This window comes from Tympanuchus pallidicinctus, unplaced genomic scaffold (genome assembly GCF_026119805.1).
Source record: "Tympanuchus pallidicinctus isolate F22 unplaced genomic scaffold, pur_lepc_1.0 scaffold3, whole genome shotgun sequence".
In the NCBI taxonomy this organism is placed as follows: domain Eukaryota; kingdom Metazoa; phylum Chordata; class Aves; order Galliformes; family Phasianidae; genus Tympanuchus; species Tympanuchus pallidicinctus.
In genome coordinates this window covers 45,699,602-45,715,744 of record NW_026294747.1, presented here as the reverse complement: position 1 = coordinate 45,715,744, position 16,143 = coordinate 45,699,602, and the positions used below count along the sequence as shown (strand labels likewise).

The 16,143-nt window shown below is 34.6% G+C and overlaps 1 protein-coding gene across 5 annotated transcripts in view; it reads right to left on the bottom strand.

Moving 5' to 3' along the window:
* Positions 1-208: 208 nt before the first annotated feature.
* PAPOLA (poly(A) polymerase alpha) overlaps positions 209-16,143 on the bottom strand; it is a 40,322-nt gene continuing 24,387 nt past the window's right edge. The window contains exons 13-22 of one of the 5 annotated variants that reach the window (XM_052693356.1): positions 14,226-14,279; positions 13,352-13,471; positions 11,714-11,823; positions 10,201-10,322; positions 9,386-9,528; positions 8,427-8,524; positions 6,862-7,082; positions 6,425-6,487; positions 4,432-4,503; positions 209-2,398 (exon numbers count right to left, since the gene is read on the bottom strand). In XM_052693356.1, coding sequence (XP_052549316.1) covers positions 2,303-2,398; positions 4,432-4,503; positions 6,425-6,487; positions 6,862-7,082; positions 8,427-8,524; positions 9,386-9,528; positions 10,201-10,322; positions 11,714-11,823; positions 13,352-13,471; positions 14,226-14,279 — 1,099 coding nt within the window. In that variant the 3' untranslated portion in view covers positions 209-2,302. Of the gene's footprint in view, positions 2,399-2,430; positions 4,321-4,431; positions 4,504-6,424; positions 6,491-6,861; positions 7,083-8,426; positions 8,528-9,385; positions 9,529-10,200; positions 10,323-11,713; positions 11,824-13,351; positions 13,472-14,225; positions 14,280-16,143 lie in introns of those variants that run through there. The other 4 variants (XM_052693352.1, XM_052693354.1, XM_052693355.1 and 1 more) reach the window with 4 other exon arrangements.

Here is a 16,143-nt window from a genome sequence, read left to right as displayed (position 1 = left end):
ACAATCCACAGCCTCTCCCTTTCACAGACTAGAACTCAACATCCTGTTAAGAGTTACTTTCTACATACAACATGCTTACTTACAGAATGTTGATCTATGCTGCATTTCTTTTCGATCATGTTGAAATTTGTATTAGCAGAAAGATCAGGAGAAAAGTATGAATTCAGAGTAAAAACACTTTCGTACATTCAGAAAAATGAGGCAACTATGGGATTGTGCTGTTTTTTATTGTGTTTTCAATGGAGAAATACATCATCTGTTTACAAAATAGCTCTTGAAAAATACAAGGAGTACAGATACTATAAAACAAAGCAAACTCCAGTCATGAGACACTACGTACATCATGCGAAAGCAACAGTCTGATCTCCAGGTTATGAAAACTAGAATTAAAAAGTCACTATACAGAAAAGTTCCAAGTTCCCAGCTTGGCAAAACTTGGGTGCAGTTACATGAAACGTTTAATAAAATGAAAAAGATTTTTTGATGTGTAAACAAAATGACAAGACTAAAATTGTGCCTGGCAATTTCGATCTAAACTCCATAGCTACACAAAATACACAGACACCTTGTACACTTCAACTGTTAATATAACCTTCTTTGGGAGGTGGACAACAGCAGGCTGTACAGGGCAAGGAAAAGTGAAGATCTGTTTACTAGACTTCTTAGACAAATGGCAGAAAAAAAAAACAAAAAACCTTCAGTTACTGCACAGCCTAAGTAAAAGATAAGCTACACTCTGACTTTGGAGAATTAATTTAGAAGGATAAGGGGAAGAGTGTAAGTAATTTAATTTTAACATGAAAGATGCACGTGTAAAGAGGATGGAGCACAATGGGGGAAGAGAGTTCATAAAACATGCTAATCAAAGTAGGGGAATATGATTTGATATCCCACATATCAAATAAGTAACAGTAACATGAAGTTTGTTATCTACACTTGTTATTACTGCTGATATCCCTCATATTCTTCCATACTGCTCCTCTTTGCCATGAGAGATTCAGTTCTTTCAAAAGAAATAGTTGTTACTTATCTTTTTTTTTTATAGGACTACAGAACAAAAAATAGGAGTAAGAGACCTTAGTAGATGTCAAGTGCTTACTAGAAATAATATTTTTAAAAATTCAATGTTGTTCAGTATGTAAAACTATTTTTGATGAGTCATCTAAAAACAAGAAGTTTAAAATTCTTGGGGAAAAATCTTTTTTCCTTTATTTAAAATTTGAACCTTTTAAATGCATACAGAACTTTTATGGAGTGTACAAAAATCATCTCATATTTAGTGATTCAGAGGCCATCAAGACAGGTGTTACATTTCACAGGCACACAGATTTACTTAAACACTTCAGTGATGGGACAAACTTTTGAATTTGTGCCTACAGGCCACAAGGTATTATGATTATGTAAGGGAAAACAAAAAACAAAAAACAATATTATGGTCTGGCTTGTTTTTATTTTGTATAACTATTGTCCTATACGGTGCATACAAGCTGCAATAAAAACCCCAACACTAAATGCAAAAGCTTTTCCCAAGAAATACAATAAAGAGCTCAAAAAGGAAATAAGTTTGATTAGTTCAAAGGAAAGTTTATTCGCTGTTTGACTGCTGATCTGTATGCACCTTAAAACAATCCTATAAATAAAAGTAGACAACATCTTAATCAAGTCCCACCAATACCAAAAACTTCCCAATTACTTCCTCAACATATGTCTCATTACCCCAGGATTGGACATTCCACTTGAAAGGCTTACTGCTGCTTGATGGCAGTTGAACTAGATACACTATACACTTTGTCTTCAATGTATAGCATATCATAGATCATCATCCCATTCGCAGATTACTACTGAAGAGATTCATCAATAAAATGAAAACGCATCAGCTGAAGATCTAAGATTAGTCATACTCCAATAAAAAAAAAAGTACATAAAAGTGCATTTAGGGGATTCTTATGCCAGTTTTATCTCAATTTTGAAACAATGCATCAAACAAATTCAATCAGTATGTCAAATATGGATACAAATAGTGTTCATGTTTTTAAAGGCAGTAATCCTTTGAAATACTTAATGCAACTGTTGCTAACACATTAATAGTACTCCTGGCTTCACATACTAACCTGGACTTCCAATCAAGTGGTGATTTTAGCCCAGAAAGGGAAGTGCACAAAATATACCTAAATCCATTTCCGATCATGTTCTAGTCTTGCACTCTCTGTTCTCCTTTTTTTTTCTTTTTTTTTTTTTTTCTAGCATTAGAAGACAACAGGTTGAGTTGGCAGATATTGTTTATGGACCCCTGAGGTTGTTTTTACCGGTTCAATCTCAATTTTATTGAATTCTTGATAACAGGAATAGGATTTGCAGGGAGAGCAGGGATATCGGAAAGATCTGTACTGGGTGTTTTCTGAAAAGAAAAGAAGAAGTTTGTTTGTATTTTAACTGTAAATTACAGGAATATTGTAGAAATTGGCACCAGTGTTCAACAACAAATCAAATCTTGAAGAGTAGTTCAAAACATACCAAGATAAGGATAATTACAAACTATAAAGACAGAAGCAGATATTCCTTTTGCCTACATAGCCATTTTTAACAACGAAAAAGTGCAGCTATCTCTTTCAAAGTCTGCATCTCCTTTTTCCACAACTGCAAGAAATTTGGAGGTGCTGCAGAGAAAGCTGAGCCTACTAAGAGTCTGTACCATAATAAAGATATAATATCCACCCAATAAGGTTGACATCTACTATCAGATGAAGACGCTTAATATTTCAAGATTGCTATGAATAACTCAGTAACTCAGTAACACTCTTACGAAGAGTAACACTCTTATTGAAGATGAGATGGCTGACCCCTGTGCAATTTGTGTCCTTCTACATTTATACTTCAGATTGTTTAAGAATACATTTTGATCGAATTTCCAGAACGAATTAAAATAGATTAACGTGGAGATAGTATGATAAAACACTGCTATATAACCAGGAAAAGAATTCCACACTGAAAATACCCTGAACACTTTTGTCTCCCTTAATAACAATTAAATCTTGTTTGCCTAAGTTATTTCTAAAACCAAGAAAACACTCAATATTCAATACAATAAATTAATTTCTTACATGCTTAGAAGCCTTTATTTTTAAGCTGCTACCCCTTCATTTGCCTTCAAGTTTTGCATATTATTTGACATCACAATAATTCAGTTATTATTTATTACTTCACACAATTTAACAGAAGATGTTTTCTTATGTTATAAACATTCAAAATTAGTATAAAGAACATTTCACACATGGGAAAAACTGCATTAAAATGACTACTCTCAACAGTTGCTTCATTAAAATGAATCAGCAGAGTACGCTGACTGACGATGGCAAAACACAACGCAACAAAGATTCACAGCAAAACAGCTTTGACAACCCTCCTTCCCCACCAACCTGCACCCAGTAGCCCACTGCCTGGTTCATGCTGACCTGCATTGTTTTCATGTCCTGTAACGTAAGCAATGTTCTAGAATCCAGTGAAAATATTGAAAAAGTGACAGAAGAAGCCCAACATAATTTTATAATTTCCTGATTACCTTTGCTACAGTAACAACTACTGTATTTGTAAAAACTAGAACACTTTAGTAGTAATCTCTTAATAAATGAAATAAATTTGGCATACTATGTGATCTTTAAAGAAACTAATTTCCTTGAAGTAGTTTGAAGAGCCCACATAACATCTACAATTTCTGCTAATTTTGGTACCTTTATTAGATATCGCTCATGTGGTCTGCTCATGTAGTTCAAAAAGCCTGTTAACAAATACTACTGCAATACATCCCCATTTTCAATCAATACATTTACTATACATCATCTAAAGAGCAGAGCGAGCATAAAACAATTTGCAATTGTGAGCTTTTAATCAGTAGAGCAACAAGTAAGGCTTAAAAATGCCAGTAAAGATGTTCTCCAGAAGTGATTATAATATTAGGAAAGAAAGCTTAAGAGACTATCACAGAATGCTACTTACGTTCCTTCACCAGCAGTGAAGTGAGATAGTTGGCTAACAAACTATCAGAACAGAACTTCTCTCTCCCCTCTCACACCAAACACCAGACTCTGAAGCCAACTTTCTCACATTTTCAAACTCTACCAGGACATCTTTGAGCAGCAGCTATTTAAAGCATTTTTTTCCTTGTTAGAAAGGATTATTCTGTGATGTGCAAAGCACAAAGGAATAAACTGAGCCCCTTACTTTGAAGGCACAATTCAGAAGAGCGAATCCAGCTTCGGTCAGTTTGTATGGCAAGCCATACATGTTTAGCTACAATGCATATTCAATAAGATCAATGACCATCTAAAACACAAAAATTGTGACAGTAACAACAAGCAACTTTATTTTCATTTCGATAATTTCAGCACAGACCAACATATAGAAACAGAAATCCATTGTTTTCAAAACCAGTACCTGAGGAGCTTGCAAAGTTGTCTGAAGATGTTCCATTTGGGAATTAACATTCACTTCCGTATCCAATAGCTCCTAAAAATAAACAGATAAGGAACCACGTCTAAGGCCTTAATGAAGTCCAGATAGATAATATCAGTGCCTCTTCCCTTGTCCACTATCAGAGTTACACCATCACACAAATCAACAATGTTGGCTGTAGCAGGGCACTGGCCTTCTCAACCTCAGCTATCTAGCACCATCCTATATACTCCCCCAGGTTACTTGCCCACGCTTCCACTGCCTGTGAATTTTCTTCTTGCTCTCCATTTTGAGCAGCACACTAAAAAATGTTTTGCCCACTAGGAATTTGACAGCAACACAAGCCACCTCACTTCTCATTTGTTGATTGGTACACCACCCATAGCTTTTAAGCAGAATCCTATAGGAAAAAGTTGTGTGTAATTTAGTTTATTAAAGAAAAAGGGTAGTATCAAGAAAGATTATGTGACAGATTAATGCACTTCTTGCAAAATTTGACTGCTTTTCCACTATGATGAATTGAGTAAATTCCTTCAATGCTACAGAACTAAGCTGAAGTCATTGAACACACTTCATAAACAGCTGAAGATCAGGAGTAAACTCCTACGTAATCAAAATACAGAAGCTGTTTCAAGAACTGAACGTTAATTTCATTGCTCAGTATTTCATTTCTTTTTTAGCAGCCCCCCTACACTTATTACTACAGACCAAGTTATCCTCAATCCCTACACATAACTGCATCTTCCTGCCCCAATAGTTTTTTCAAAAATAGGACTGAAGATACTTTAAGAGTTATTTGTGAAAAATGAAGCCAGAAGAAAGGTAAATTACTTAAGCCTACTTTTACAAAGGTTGCAAATAAACACTGTTTTTAAATTCACATTTATATAGATTTGTTACTGAGCAAACTGATAACAAGGTTAAATTCACCATTCTGCTAGAACAGTATTCCTGCTACTTTAGTAAATTAGATCAGTTTTTTCTACGATCAGATGAACATCTGTGGGGCATTAAGTGGGACTGAATGACTAAAACAGGACAGTGGGTCATTCTCCTTTTAAAGAAAGCCTGTTACTTCAAATTTTACCAAACAATAAGCCACACCCTACTAAGAGGTATGCATTTCAAAGCAGTAAAAAAACAAGTCCATGTTAGTCAAGACGTCTATTCCCTCAAGTCCTACCATACAAATTATGGACATAAGATTTAGACAAGACTACAACAGAGCCTAACAGGATTACGTACAACTTTTATAATTATCTGTATCCAAAGGATCTAACTTCGACATTAGGATTAAATGCTTACAACCATTTCTGCCTTCACCTGTCTTAAGTTCAAAGCAATTTCAAGGTGACTAAATAAGATTTTTCATTGAAGGGTGTGGAAGTTAAACACAAGTATTAAAGCATACTAGTTATTTTAATTTCTTGGCATATTTTCCACTGTATTCCAAGAGTACCAAGACATGCCCTATAAAAACAGTGTAAGTGGTTATCATAAAGCTAAGGACAGACCATCACCCTTTCCACCAATGGTAAGCAAAAATATTGCCTGGCAATTTACAAGATACTGTAGGAGCACACCTGGACCTCTGGAAGTCCCCAGAGGCTTTGCTACAACTGCATAAAATATCCATCAGAAAAGACTTCATTCATTTCCCCACAATCTAAAACTTTGCAAGTTAGCACAAGCTTTTTTTTGTGCTATGCCTAACACACTAGGAATGACCAGCAAAAAAAATAGATCACTATGTATGTGTCAACGGACTTGGGGAGAAGATAGACTAGTATCAGGTAACATACTGCAATTTGTTAACATACCTCTTAAGAAGAACATACTAATTTGATGTCTTTAATGGAGAGTCTATACTATATCTACAAGTACTACCAGTCATTTCTAGGGTAAAAAAAACCACAGTGATTTTCCAAAGAGCTGCAATGAATGCACACAAATTATATAGACCAGTGATAGATACCTTTGTTTCCATTCTTTCATGCTCGTTCACATCTACACAGGTAGTAGCTTCACTTATTTCATCCTGCTGAAATGCACACAAAACAAGAAAACTATTACCAATAATGAAAACATTAGTTAAAAAACAGAAGAAAATACAGAGAAAGAATTAACTGCAATGCGTAACATTATACTCAAAACTGCTTTTAAGAATTTAGAATCTAAGTACTTGTGCTGATGCATTTGTATGTGTCACATGATGAGTATCAGCATAATACAGAACATAACACCTTAGTAAGCTGAATATTCAAAGAAGATGCAATCAGAGGAGGAAATACACAAAACTAACAAAGTATTTGAAATCTGGAACACGTGAATCAGTACTTAGAAGCAGAAATTAATATTCAAAGTTTTGGATTGAAGCACTGCAAAATGCTACAATCTCAAAATCTCAAATACCTCTTCAATTTTCATTTTCTTGGGAGAATCTTCTTTATGGGGAGAAGATGTCCTTTTCACTGCTGTGACAGGGCTAGGCGTTTTTGTTGCAACATTTCCTGAAATTCTGGGTGATGGATTTAATAGATGTGTTGAGGAAGCAATTCTAGAGATGGTAGGCTTTGGTGGTGGAGAAATGGCTGGTTGTGTGGCAGTTTGAGGAATGCTTTCATTTGAAGAACCTACAGGTAAATAATTTTAAAAGATGTAGCAAGATTAGTTCAGACAAACACTTCAGTTTCCAGTTACTAGTCAAGCAATCATTAATCAAATAGTCTTCAAGAAAGTGGAAAAGTTGGTGGTAAAAGCATTCCATTTGGAACAGCAAATGTTTAGTTTCAAGCTCTTTCTAAAGGGAGAACTCACACACCAGACACAAGGCAGCGACAGCAGTGACACTCTGCTAGGCCTAATAAGCCCTGCTAAACAGCAGATTATACTAGCCAGGTGAAGCTCTGTGCTAATATACCTATTGTGTTCTTGGTACTCAAAGAAGTACTGCTTCTGTAGAAGAGAAGTACTCAGCCATATGTACATTGCCTAAGACTGCCTTCAATCCAAGGCAAATCTGATACTCTCTTTTTTCATAGAAGCCCTGAGTGTATCATTGCTCAAGCTCAGTGTACAAAACTATGAAGTGAGAGAGAATGACATGAACATCAGACATTCTCTACATCCTTTTGAAAAATGTTCCACTTAAAGCTATACCTCAACAGTTGCCTATCTCAAACAGATAAGCATATGTAGGATGTTCTTCCTCTATCCTATGATGAGAAAAAAATTACACACCTACTCATATTAATGCACTTGTAACATGATAAAAGAAATTAGAATCATAAGACTTCACCATGCTAAATTTCTGAGATTGATGAACTTTCACCTTGGAAGGATAACCAGTTGCAATCCCTTTTGCATCTGCTTTGGTTCATGTACACAGGTGAAGTACCAGCAAGCCAGCAACTCCTTTCTTAAGTGAATATTTTCACCAGATGCCTTTGTTACTTCACTAAAACATCAATTCTTTTCAGAAGTATGTTTATGTTTTCTTGTAGAAAATACAGAAGATAAAGCAGCACACAGTTGGATATGCTTTAAAATACATCACTAGGGAGCATTTGTTGTACTGAGGCTTTTTCACTCCTAGAATTCATTTCATGAAACAGGAGAAGGAACATGGGAGCAGTTTACAAGCAGTAAAGAACCACCCCTTGGATTTAACTATGAAATAGATTAAAAATAAATGAAAAAAATTATCTTCCAGATTTGGACATTTTTTCTCATTAAACCAGTCAATCTGCAAACATCATCTACACTGGAAAACTTTATTGCTAGTGCAAGTGGCAAACAAAAGAATAAAAAACATTGCTGTACAAAATACCCTGCCGTGATTTCCCAAGTCTAAAAATATTAGTATATCTGTTTATCAAGCTGAGTATGTTACAGCACATATTTAATGAAGACCTCAATAGAAGAAATACTGCTCTACAAAAATCAATAGAAGCAATGTACTACATCATTTTCCTTACCCCCTGAGCTTTCACTGGAATTTGTTTGTGGCACAGTGACTTCAGAAGCCTGTATGTTGGTCACAGATGCTGCTGTTACAGCTGGCGCAGGACTGCTTCTGCTAGATGAAAAAAATGAAAAAATGCTTAATATGAGTAAAGCATGCCTATTCACTTTTCATCACCACATTGTATACGTGGCCACTACAGCTGAAACAACCTACATTACAGAGTACATCACATAGTTTTATGCCATAAAGTGTGAAGTGTGAAGACAGAATTTAGCATTAGTCATCTATGAAACTTGAGCAAATACAGCTTTATAGACTGGCAAGAAACTGCATTAAAAAAAAAAAAAAAAGGCAAAAGTTCAGGCAAGTCTGATCAGATGAGATACAGGGGGAAGTATAGCAATTATTTTCCTTTGGGACAGAACAACAATGATATACAAGGACTGGAATAGAAAGACTGTTTTCAATCTATATGCACCACTGCAAATATAAGTCCTGCCCGGATCTTCTCAGCAAAACCTGGGATTTCACATGACAAAATTTTCTTCCCTCTCTTTTTCATGAACTACAGAAACTGTGTGTTTAAAAATAAGACAGGTTAAGTTATACTTCAATTGTGACATGCCAGATACTGTATTTGCCCCAAAACTCCATATTCTCACACTTCAACTTGCTGTTCACAACCTCTCACAGCCCTACTACTATGGTGACTAAGTTTTTGTTTCACCTTTTCTACGCTCTCGTACCCAATGTCATAACTCCTCATCTTAAGCCCAATGCTGTGCTGCTCCCCATCCCACAAACATAGCTCTGCTCTAGCATTCAAACTGGAACTGCAGAAGTCTTCAAGTTCCAGTCCGAAATATTTACACCCCAACATAACAGTACTATCTTGTGAATGCAGTACTTGCCATACTTAAATACAATTCAGGAACAGAAAGTAGCCTCAAGACTGAAAGTCTTCATTACCCCTGAGAACTTCCAGAACTGTTCAATGGACTCGTCTTCATAGCACTAGTAGGCGAAGGCACAGACGTGCTGTTATCACTGTCCATAGACAAGTCTAGGCTGCTGTCATTCAGAGCTGTCAGTCTGACTCCTTCTGTTGAATGCTACCATCCACAACACAAAAGAATGTTATTAGATTTAGTAAAGGACTTAAATAAACAAACAAAAATCAGATTCAAAAGACATGGAATTTTAGTCATGCAAAATATCAGCTGTTGCATCTGTGAAGAAAAAAGAAATGAGAGATAATCTAATAGTGGTAAGCTTCCACTGAGCTAAGCACATACAAGTGCCCTAAATACAGTTATTTTCAGAAAAAAATCTGAAAAGAGGACTGATGTACAATACAAAATACGAATGGACAATTTTCCAACTATAAGCACTTATGTTTCCCATATTCAAAGATCAAGTACAGATTCAGTGATGTTTAAAAACAGAAGATGAACTGTTTCTTTATTCTTTGCAGCTTATAGACACTGCTTTTACATTAGCTTCAAAATTAATAGTGACGTACACCAAAATTTACATTTTTAGGATACAAAAACAAATACAAAAACTTAAGAGACCATCTGGCACTTAAACAGCAAAAAGGTCACTGCTGAATATCAGGGGAGGACAAAAACCCTACTATGACATACGACTACTTAAAAAGATGCCTGACTTAAGATTTGCATTGCTCCCTGAAATGTACTGAAATCAAGCCTATTTGTAACAAAAAATGTTCTATAAGTTTAAAAAGTTCTTAATATAAAGCACTTAAAGTAAAAACAGTTTACCTTTTTCTTTTTCTGAAGTACATGATTAGGTAGCAGTTGGTGAAGTTGCTTACGTTTCACATGCCTTGCAGCAATCTTCATATCCATCTCAAACATCTTGCTGTTTATTGCTTGCCTATAAACTACACAATTAGAATAATGTAAATACGTATCAAAGTATATTGCAAAGTCCACTTATTTGCCCTGGAAAAAATGATTTGTATTACAGAATATCTGTCACCCTCAAGAAAATCCTCTGGAAAAATAAGTGAACTGCCTACTACACCAACACTGAGAGCACAATCACAAAATTTGCTAATTTTATTGTTGAAACTGCATAAAAATTCAGATTATTCTGAATTTATACCCAGTAGAAGTTACTCTAAGTGAGGGGACATAAAAACCTCACACTAAGAAACTTTCAAAGTGGACCTCTGAAATCTTTGAAAATATAACCTAGACAAACAACTAGCTAGTAAGTGCACACAGAAGTAAAAAGATCCACAAAAGCACGTTTCTAAGTTCTGTAGCATGCTGGAAAGCATCAGTTTCCTCATGTTCATAGTTGCATTTAAATTTCTGCTCTTCCAAAAGCAAAAAGAAAGAAAGAAAAATAAAGCAGGCAAGATTTCTAGCATTCACCAAATTGTTTTGCTCTGAGATCCATTCATACTCTATTGAAGCCTAAAGACGTAAGGATTTTAACAGTGAGTACAGTTCATTAAAAGCTCATGGCTTTTGGGTACTGCTTTGATAAAGTGACCAGCTATTACATTCTTGAACCCTCAGAATGTAAAATGATGTCTAGAGTTTCATCTTTATCCACTTACAATCAAAAGGGTTATTCCAACTCATTTTGGAAAATAATAATCACCTTGACTGACAAAGTCTCATCTAAATATAACCACATATACATACACACAGACAATAGCAGATATACATAATAAATAAAGAACTTTCAATCCTAAACATAATCACACTCTTCCCATGTTATCAAATCATTCCTTATGAATTTCTAACATTCCAGAAGTTTTTCATGAGGAATAAGCATTAAGAAAGTTGCTTGCATTTATGGATGGACATGAAACCAAAATTAAATATAGTATGAAATGCCAAGCAATAAGACACTTTGTTCAAGAGTTCATTAGGTATCAGTTATAACCCACTCATAAAATCACTTTCACAAAAAGATGAAAAAACAAGCTTTGTATAAATGAAGTTAGGTGAGGCTGATTACATATTATAATCACATCTGCTTAACAAAGATCCAAATATAATTTATTATTTTAATGAGATCGAAAAGATTTGTGTTCATCACTTGGATCAATAATAATCAATCCAGTTATTCATCGGGAGCTTCTGGAAGCATTACAAATCACTACAATTGTTTTTCACAAAATAACACTAACTCCTCACCTGAATCCTTCTATTTCTAGGTACAGATCTACTACTGAAAGAATAGATTATGAAAAAAACAGACAAGCAGCATGATGTAACAAGTTTCATATCTGAACATCTATAATACAAAACTCACCTGTATCTGTAAAAGACTGGATGTCATAAGTAAGATCCACACTTAAATTTTCAGAATTTTCAGTTTTCTTGAACACCAACCCAATCACCCACATTGTACGGTATTCTTCCCTGCAAAATTTTATGTAAAGTCATTTTTTTCTTTTTTTTGCAATATCCACCAACAGGATAACAAGTTACTTGCTGACATTGCTGTTTCATTTCCAGTATGAAGAAGACACAGAACATACCATCTCCAGCAAATTTAGACCAAGATTATCAGTAAATAACATCATCTAACTAACGGTGCTTCTGCAAAGATTCTGATTTATTTAAGAGTTGTCACTGGTCATTGCAACCATATAGGAAATGGGAAACAGCAGCTTTTCAGCACCTGACCTCTAAGTCAAAATATTAACATATTCCCTGACTAAACAATTTCAATTTTGCCATCTATATTTGCTTTCAACTCTCAAATTTCTTAGCTCTAACTGACATCAAAGTGCAGTTTTCAGGTAAGAAACTCTTCACTTTGACAGCTTACTCTCAGTTATTGTACACTGAAAAAGAACTATCACATCCTATTATAGAATATATCAGAACACCTCAAGGCACCTGATGTTTTAATTCCATGCATTTTCCTTGTAAGACTGTTTCAGAACAATTCCACCTTCCAATCAATTACTGAACAAATTATAGAACGGCAGGTGAAGAACAACACTCCACTGACATTAGAAGAAGAGTCTTTACTAATAGCTTTGCCACATTCAGTCTTCTGAAATAAGAGATAATCAGTGCATGATTATCTATGCAGTTCTATCTGTATTTACCTACTAAAATGGAGCTGAAGTTTTAGTGCCCTCTTTTATTCATTTTTTCACTTGGAACAAATATAATTTCTATATTTAACTTAAGGTTAACAGCATACTGTCATTTCAAGCACCTGATGTCTGGGAAGACTGTATGAAAAGTAAACATTTTTTTACATAATTCCCTACTTCTCCATTCTCGTAGTTCACATAAAATTATAATTCCTTCTAAAGGTAATTACAACACTATCTATACAGAAGCTAAAGTCTTAAAAAGAGAATTTTTAGCCCTCAGCTCCATCACTGTTCTGAGAGGTAGAGAATGGGAGCGACAGAGGGTGAAAGAAGTTAAAAAACCCCACAGAGTACTAGACGGCATTAAGTGCTTGGTATTCCCTTCAATGTTTTCAAATCTTCAAGAATTCTAATATCAGCTTTTATCAAGTTTAAATGATATGCTTCTCAACTGCTAAATCTTACCTCATCTACTTAAGTTATTCAAAATTCACTTCTATCATGTTTTATTTTCTACTCAATTCTCAGTGCTGCCTTGTAATTAAAACTGTCATGCCAACTAATACCAGGATAGTCAATCAACAGCAGTGAAATAACAGTAGATAACAAGGAGTTACTATTATTTGCAATCATGCAATTACTACAATAATTAGTGAAACACATTCCTTCTTTAAGACTCTTTTCTGGCTTAGACACATCCTTACACAGAACAAAGAGCGTCCGATTATAAAAACTTCTGAACAGCTGAAAATTGTATGCCCTTAGGGACCGTCACGAAAAATTAACCTAAAACTCTAAAAAAATCTTAGTTTATTAATTATCATATTTTTGCTTACTTGTCAGGATTCTCCTTGGGTGCTGGGAATGACTGTGGATTCACATGAGCCAGTGTAATGAACTCATTTTTCTCCAGGTTTCCAACTAGAATACGGATTTTTGATTCCACCAAACCCACCCTGCATAAATGTTATTCATTAGTAAGTTCTCATTAATATGAAATAGAAGTATCAAACATTACATATCAGGCAGAAGTTGTTCGCATTTTGCTTACAGAAGTTTTTGAGACTACAAATGAACCAATGCGCTATACATGACAAATTCAATCAATAAGCCGAGTAAGCGTGTTACAAAAACTTACACAAAGCAAGCTCTGAAATGAAGAATGCCCTGAAGCTTTATGATCTGCTTTTATAAGCGGATTTAAATAGCAAACAATTAAACATAAGTAATAAGTTAGCACAAAAGAACTCTCAGGTATTTCTGCCATTTTCTTTTAACATCCAATGTAGAATTTGAAAAGATGTGGAAGTTTCCAAAACTTGACAGTCTTAGATCTTTAACAGAAAAAGAATGTAGAAGTAGGAATTTTTAGTTTGATAAAAATATTTCTAGAGATTGAACACGGACCTACTAACAACTGCTTCTTAATGCGCATAAAGCTTAAGAAAATAAGATTTGTGACGTGAACTTGGTAGTGTTGAAAAGAAACATAGTTAAACCAATAGTCTTCCTGTCCTCATCCTTCAATTTTATTGTTTTTCAGAAATATATCATCACTTTTGTTAAATTTTGGAACAAAAAAAATTATATTTTGAAAGTTTCACATTGCTTCATTAAAAATACACTGTTCAATCTCCTTGAATTCAAGGTTGATAGGTTTTAATCTGCCTTTTTTTTTTTTTTGATAATAATAGTAAGCTTTGTACTTACCATTCTAGTCGTTGTTTTTCTGTCGGTGCACTTGCTAGAAGCACAATATAATGCCTTTGGAGATAAAGACAATATGCTATTCTATTTATGCTTCTAAAACTAGACATTCAAAGTTTAATATTAACATTAGTAAGGTCTACATTGCAAACTACAGATTATTATCTTAGTTTTATTACAGGGGGTTTTATTAAACGGACAGAGGGGCTGTGTTCCCCAAGCATGTGACTAAGAGATTTCTCAAAGCATTTCAAGTTTTAGGAATACTTGCAACAACACTTGAATGCCAATAACCTTAATAAAAAGCTAGGAACATAGCACCAATTGAAAAACAGCACAGAAGCTTCCAAACATAATAAATGGGGATTTAGCTACTAGCGAGTCCTTGCAAGTAAAAACAACTGTTCAACCATCTCTACACACACTAACTGCCCTTTAATACTAAATCTGAGTATTTAGATGAGATGTTACCATACATTCATGCTAAGTCAGAAGTAATGCTGAGTTATGGTTTACAAAAGTTTCATATCTGCATTTTAGAACCACCTAAAGATGGTTATCTGGAATTTTACAAGCAAAAAATGTTTCCTCTGGTGACAAATTCTTAAGCTCCCAATTATATTCCAGGATAACCAGTATTCACTCACTGTAAGCAAGTTTCAGAGATACAAAATAAAAATGGTACTTTAATCAAAGCAACCTAGGACAGTAAAAAGGAAGATGATTATCATGAACTTCAACAGCAACAATACAAAAAAACCTTTCTTTTAACCTGAGTTTATAATTGTGGGGTGGCTGACAACCTTACACATCTACAGTAAGGCTTTTCTGAAGCATACGATGTTGAAGCAGACTCTCCTAGCTAAATTAAACTGCCTTTACTCACTATACTGATACAGTCTACTTAGGTATTCTCTGAGCAGGATTTAAACATCACTACTACCATGAGGGTTTATACACTCATGCATCACAGAAAGGAAAGCAAAGTCAATGCTGTTGGAAAAACTATGGTGCAAAGAGCACTCTGATACAACAGACCTTCAAACTGTAATAGTAGATCAAAATCAATAGACCGAACTGGTAACTATACATTTTTTGTATTTATCCATATAGGTGGGATACAACAGGGAGAGGAAAAGAATCTCTGGTGAATGCTATAGTCCTTTTAAATTCAGTCAGCAAATGTCACTGAACTACATGGATTCAAAATGAGACTCAAAAAAACCTGCCTCCTCTTTCAAGTAGCATGTTTTATCAACTTGTTTTTACATTTTGGTGGTATTAACCTTCTCATACAGAAAGCAGTAAGGAGTTTTCCATACTGTTTTACTGAAGACTTCCTCCTTTCATCTCCTTCTTAGAATATCATGATTCTTATCACTTTTATTCCTAAAATCTCAATTACTGCTTTGGGCAAAAAAGAAAGTGAGGGAGAAGCTTAACAGATTTCTCCAAAACGTTAAATCTAAGTACACATGCTGCCACCTGAACTGGATGTTGAGCCATGATGAAGGAACTCTAAAAAAACAAGCATTAAAAAAAATATTCTAACACCACAGAAGAGAATAAGGGTCCATTTCTTGAATTCTGTATAAGTCATTCATTTCTAATACGGATTTCTTCTAAGGAGCACCAGAATAGTACTATCATACAAAAGATTCCTACATTATTACCTATCACTACATTAATGGATTTTATTTAATGGAAAAGACAAGTTAATCTTTTTGATGTTTTCTATAAGAGACAAAACTGCAAGTGTTTGAGGAAACTCATTTTTCCGGGAAATAAGTACAAAACCAGACTTATTTAAAAAGTTCAGGGAAAAAAACAAAAACAAAAACAAAGCATGGATTTCACACTTGTGAACCTCAACTAAGTTGATAAACACGAAAAAAAAAAAAAAAAAAAAAGCTTTCTTTAT